General features: G+C 37.8%; 1 protein-coding gene across 1 annotated transcript; it reads right to left on the bottom strand.

The window, feature by feature from the left end:
- Positions 1–3,078: 3,078 nt before the first annotated feature.
- Positions 3,079–4,419, bottom strand: LOC107553791 (D(1)-like dopamine receptor). Its single transcript, XM_016236099.1, has one exon. It carries the CDS (start codon positions 4,417–4,419, stop codon positions 3,079–3,081), a length of 1,341 nt encoding a protein of 446 aa, XP_016091585.1.
- Between the last annotated feature and the right edge of the window lie 2,285 nt (positions 4,420–6,704).

The following is a 6,704-nucleotide window of genomic DNA, read 5'->3' as shown; positions in this document are numbered from 1 at the left end:
GTCAAACGTTTTCTGTAAGTCTTCACAAGGTTTTCACACACTGTTGCTGGTATTTTGGCCCATTCCTCCATGCAGATCTCCTCTAGAGCAGTAATGTTTTGGGGCTGTCGCTGGGCAACACGGATTTTCAACTCCCTCCAAAGATTTTCGTGTGTGTGTGTGTGTGTGTGTGTACTGTGCTGTGTACACACACACACACAGTATATAATCATATTTATATACACTGTAAACAGAAATGCAAGGGGGTAAAAATAATTTTTTTCTCAAAACACTGAGTTTTGATTTCTAAGTGAACAAATTATGTATTTTCACACATGATCACTGGGTGTAGGTCATCAGTAAATGATCATGGCATTTAAATTACAATGTTTCCCAAATTAAACAAAAGAGCTGTTAGTTTTGAATGACGTGTGTAATGTAGAGAACTGTGTTTAGGGTTTTGCAAAAAGTTTGTTATAGCAAATACCAAAATTGAATTTAAAGCTTGTAATGTGCTTGTAGTTTTGCAGACTTTGTCTAAAGATTAGATATATGACTGTTTCAATGAGTGGGCCTCAAGTACCACTTTTAGTGTCTAAGCAATTAAAAAAAAACATGTAATAATTATAATTATTAAAAATTATACACTACTACTACTAATTAATAGTCCTCAGCAACTGTGTTTATCATAAACTTTGTTTATGCTATTTAATTGAATTTGTTTGGTCATTAAATGATAAATGTGTTATTTAACTAATAAATTCTTATCAAATCAACTAAAGACATTTTGTTCAGAAAATTATCAATTAGTAATTCTAGAAATATGAATTTACAATCTTTTCATTTACATATAGCCTAACTGTCAATTTGGTTTCTGAAGGAGAAAATATCTTTTAAATCAAAGATATCTTGTGCGATAATTTTAAGAAGAGTCCAGAAGAGTCACAGCATGATTAAAGTTAGCAAATAACAAAACAATAATCCTGAAGCAGTAACTGCTAAGTAATTTACTTATGCTGCAATGCATGCTGGGAGCTTTTTACAAATTAGCAACATTCAATATGAAGTAGTTTTTTCAGACAGCTCTGTTTGGGAGTCGATGGTTGGTCTGACATATTTCGAAGAAGATTCTATGTAATTCAAAGATTAATTTAGTATCTGTGAAAAGCATTAAGCTGGATAAAATGTAATTGGTTTTATTTACAGTGCCCTGTTATGTGACCACACACAGCTGTGTGTTCTGACCAGTTGGTAGGGCCATTGGCTTTTTTTAGGGGTCTCTGTTGGTCAGGCCAGATTGAGGTTGCAGTGCGACTCAAAGCCTTTGTTCTGAGAAGATGAAACACTTCTTGAGCCAGGTGACGCTCAGAGCAGCATCTTTTTATCAATATTTTTTTTTCTCTCTTTTCAATTTGTTTTGAAGAGCTTTTGAATACTCTCACAAGGCTGAAGAATTTCTGAGTGAAAGCAGGATGACAGTGGAAAGCAAAGCAACAGAAATTGCTTCATCTCTACACAGGTTCACTCTTTCACTCTGACATATAGAAAATAAGTTGCTGGAAAATTGCTTAAAATTAGGGTCATGGGTATTACCATGAGTCTGATAGCTTCCTTTAGTTCTCTGTATCATGTGAGTGGCCATGTACAACCTTTTCAGTCTGTAATGAAAAAGTCATGTTGTATTATATTTCTGAGTCAAGGAATAAAAGAAACAGCACATCCTCTTAAGATATTTATTTTTTCGTACAAATTTGCAAATGTCTATAATAAAACATGTTTTTGACCGTACTCATAAGAGACAGACCGTGCCCAAAATAAATATTCATCATAGATTGTATGATTTATTGATATGCTGATGTTATTTGTTCACTTTTAAAATTGTATTTCCAAGCTGCCTATACAGTACATTTAATGATCATATCTTGTTGTTTCCTTGTTTGTTCAAGGATGCTGTGCTGCAGTATTCTATTCATGAATAGACCAGCAAACAATATAAACGTAATATCTCCATGCAATGATTATACAACATGATCAGTTTTACACAACAGGATCTAAGGATGAGATTTCAGCTACCGTCATAATGTCCAAATTCCTGTTTGTGGTATTCTGCATTTTACAATGAGAAACCCTGTGCCTATTCATGACGTAATGCAATCTGGTGTGAAGTAGGTTAGAAACAGGGAGGAGATGAGACATAAATCATTCTACCTCTGGAAGGAATGACCTCGTTGCCTGTTAACAATTACATTCAACCAGTATAAAATATCCTATTACATAACCTCAGAATACATCACCTCTAAATGTTGGCCTACTTCATGAAGACAAATGATTAAAATGATATTTATGAGAAAATCCAAAGGTGTTTGGTACACTTTTATGGTCAGAATCAGTCAGAATCAGTGACCTTAACCTGGATATGTCAATATTTCACACATTTTAGATATATGAATATAATATCTAATGATTTGTGTGTGATCTTTAACCCTAGAGTGCATTCAGAGGATTAGTCATTTGACTGAAATGATGTTTCTTGTGGTTTCTAATGCTTGACATTAGTTTTGTAGATAAATATGAATTAAGCATATGGACTGGAGAGTGAAGGAAAAGCAGACAAGAAGTGTCTCACGTGAATCCCAATTCAATAGGCTGCTATTAAAAGCATCCCAGGTGGCACCTCATGAGAGAATGCCAATAGTGTGCTTACTGTGAAATTCAGATGGATAATTTGTAGGGCTCGTTGGCGCAAATCCTCGATTTACGTTTGTAAAAAACGTGTTATAAGTCGAAGTGTTATGAAGTGAAAACAGTATTTATGCTTTGCCGATGTAACGATTAATACTGTAAGCTCTCGAGCGGCGTACTGTTGCCATGGATACCACCTTAGCGAACTGTCCGCAAACGTCTTTTTTTTCTCTTTTTTTTGTGGGAGGCAAAAATGCGATAGGCCTACTTTTTGGTTACTGAAAAGTAGTTTGATTTCCATTCTGATATGTAAAATTAAACCTGTTCCACGTACTTTGTAATACCACTAATAATTAGGTTTGGCTTCATTTGAGGAGGTAATAGCCTTGGTTAAAAAAAAAACCCAACCCCACTGAGTCATTCATTAATAACTTGGCCTGGGATTCCCTCGCACTCCATGAGTCCCGTGGAGGTGAATGGTGTGATAGTGTCCAGGGAAATCTCCCCGTCGCACTCAAACTGTCCGATGTTGGGTAAGAGCATGTTTTTGTGGTTGCGGGACACGTTCGAGGTAACCGAATGCTTATTGAACGGCAGACTGGGCTCCTCTCTAGGGATCGGCATCTGAACAGCCAGCGGTTGCGCTTCTTTCTGAAGCGTCGTGTCATGGTGATACGACACCAGCTCGTTACTGAAATTCACCGCCTCCACTGTGGTGCTGGGGAACATTTTATTGCAACCCAAAATTGAGGAGAACGCTTTCCTGAAGTCCGCGTTAAAGGCATAAATAACGGGATTGAGGGAGGAATTGGCCCAGCCGAACCACACGAAGATGGTGAAGGTAGTGTCACTCACGCACTGGCAGAAGGGCACCATGCAGTTGAGCACGAAAAACGGCAGCCAACAGAACACAAAGACCCCCATAATGATCGATAGTGTTTTTAAAACTTTGGTCTCTTTCTTGAAAGTGGTTTTCAGCGAGTTCTCGTTGGAGCAGTCGTTGGACTGGTGGTGGTTTTGCGCGTGCTCCGCTGCCCTCTCCAAAGAGGAGATCCTGCGGATCTGTGTTTGCGCAATACGGAATATCCTCGTGTACGTGGCGATCATGATGATCACGGGGATGTAGAAACTTATCAGCGAAGACGAGATGGCATACGTCCGGTTCAGGTTGGCTTTGCAGTTGTCGCTGTAGTCGGTGCCGTTACCCGCTGCGCCCTCCTCATTTTCCTCAGCCGCCATGTGCCAGTTGAGCTGGACCGGGATAAAAGAGATGAGGATGGACAGGGTCCACGCCACTCCGATCATCATGAAAGCCACCCGGTGGGTCATCTTGCGCTCGTATCGGAACGGGCTCGCTATGGCCCAGTAGCGGTCCACGCTGATGATGCACAGGTTGAGGATGGACGCGGTGGAGCACATGATGTCAAAGGCGATCCAGATGCCACAAAACCGGCCGAAGAGCCAAGTGCCCGCCACCGCGGATATCGCCTCCCATGGCATCACCAGGACGGCTACGAAGAGATCAGAAACGGCCAGAGAAATGACGAAAAAGTTGGTAACTTTGGAGCGGAGGTGCCTGAATTTGACCACGGCGGCACACACGAGCGTATTTCCTAACAGCGTGGAGACGATGAGAAGGAAGAGCACGAAACCCAGCAGAGCGCGCACGCTGTTCTGCCCGTCTCCATCCTCTCGCTCCTGCGCTCCGTGCGCGCGGTCCTGCGTGTGGTTTGTACCGTTTTCCATCTCTAAAAACATATCCGTTTGTATCGCATCTGACCAAATCGCTTCATAATGGCCAGTTACCTTGTTTTAGGATACGCTTTATGAGTGACCGGTGCGATATCCAGCTCTGTCCCATGTTGGCATGTTGGGAAAACTGCGTCCGTTCCCGGTGCTGAGCGCGTGGAATGACCCACATTCATGCGCTGGTGCGTCTCGCGCGAGAAGTTCTCGCTTTGTGATTGGTTTATGTCCACACCGCGGAGTCCGTGTGATCCACACCAGCATCCATTCCCTCCGAATGACTAACTATAGTTGCCAGTTAACCTGAAATCTAATTTCACCAAGTCTGCAGAAATTACATACAGAAAGCACGGTCTACAATAACATTTTACAAACGATAAGTAGCATAGCACATTTTGACAAATGGTAACAACTGACAGTGCAAACAGATATTGCAACAACAACAACAATATATGTAACAATTACACATTTAATAATTAAATATAATAATTTATGTTCAAGTTGCAAAGTTCTGCATGTCGTTGATTCCTAATGACCATAGAAGGATTCAGTAACATTAAGAATTCAACGACATTTTTAATGAAATTAATCTATGACATATCAGTTGTTGAAGTGAAGTTAAAAGGCATGACTGACTGATTGATTGACTGACAGATTGATTGATTGATTTGTTTTATGTTATTGTTGTTTTATGTTTGCCTAAAGATACAAATAATGCACCTTTAAATCGTCATTTAATATTTTTATTTTAGGAAAATATGTTAAATTATGACGTTATGAAATGTACCATTTTATGGTAACTCCCCAAATCATTTTTACATATAACTTATAGTGCAACATGATTGGCAGTAATGCAGTTAAGACTTTATAGGTCTTGTTTAAAGAAGTTGAAAAGTCTGAAAAGCTGCACTATTCTGTCATAGAGATGCATACAGTGTTTGTGAATGGCAGCTGCATACGTGTCAAGCTGCATTTTCTTCTAGTTTTGGTTTTAAGTTTCCCAGTCTATTCACTGAGGAACTCCTCTTTATTCAACTGTCAAACGTGTTACTGGATACTGCAATATTTTTTCTGCAGTAATGGTATAGTGCACTGAAATTGAATGATTGTTCAAAGTATTTAAAAAATACTCACAGGCACCCAGTGAGCACATCATTTGAAGAGTGTGGTTAATAATTAACTTTTCCCCCAAATGTGTTCTGTTACATCACTTAGACATTGAGAGAACTGAGCTCATTAATGTTAATGCAATGGCTAAGAATAATGCATCTTAATGAATAAAATCCAGCCTTCATGTTATACTCAGGAAATAACACAGCAGACATTTTTATTTTATGAATGCTAAGCCAGAAGTCTACATTCTCTAATTATATGAATTTAAGGTGAAATACATCCCTTTTGAACAAAAGAAAGCTTACACAAGAAGGTCTCTCATGGATTTTAAATAACAATGCACCATAGACGTGTGTCACATTACATTCCTTGAGTAAATTTAGGGGAACTACAGCAACATAAAATAACAATCCTTTTTTTTAAGTATCTGTGGATACTAGGAACTTCAAATTAGTGAAATTCCAAACATACATAAAGGGTTTAACAATTGTAAAACGTAATACTGCAGATGTTTAGTTGTTAAATTCAGAAGTCTACATTCTCTAATTATATGAATTTAAGGTGAAATACATCCCTTTTGAACAAAAGAAAGCTTACACAAGAAGGTCTCTCATGGATTTTAAATAACAATGCACCATAGACGTGTGTCACATTACATTCCTTGAGTAAATTTAGGGGAACTACAGCAACATAAAATAACAATCCTTTTTTTAAGTATCTGTGGATACTAGGAACTTCAAATTAGTGAAATTCCAAACATACATAAAGGGTTTAACAATTGTAAAACGTAATACTGCAGATGTTTAGTTGTTAAATGTATTGATTATTCTTGTTACAGAGCCCTAAACCCATAATGCTTGTGTAATGCCGCACTCTAGTGGTCATTTTGACGATAGATAGATAGATAGATAGATAGATAGATAGATAGATAGATAGATAGATAGATGGATAGATAGATAGATAGATAGATAGATAGATAGATAGATAGATAGATAGATAGATTTTATTTTATCTTATTTTTTGTTAGTTTTTGTAATTTTGTTGTCTACTTTTGTCAATTTTATTAATTACTGATTTTTTAAATATGTCTGTATAGTTTTTAAAATTAATTTTGCATTTCAGTTTTAATTATTTTAGTACATCAAAATTAAGCTAAAGTTAAAATTCAATAAAAAATTAGAAAT

Source organism: Sinocyclocheilus grahami, unplaced genomic scaffold (assembly GCF_001515645.1).
Source record: "Sinocyclocheilus grahami isolate Dianchi unplaced genomic scaffold, SAMN03320097.WGS_v1.1 scaffold18.1, whole genome shotgun sequence".
Lineage (NCBI taxonomy): Eukaryota > Metazoa > Chordata > Actinopteri > Cypriniformes > Cyprinidae > Sinocyclocheilus > Sinocyclocheilus grahami.
Note: the sequence above shows the minus strand (reverse complement) of the source record. Positions and strands in the feature narration are given on the sequence as shown.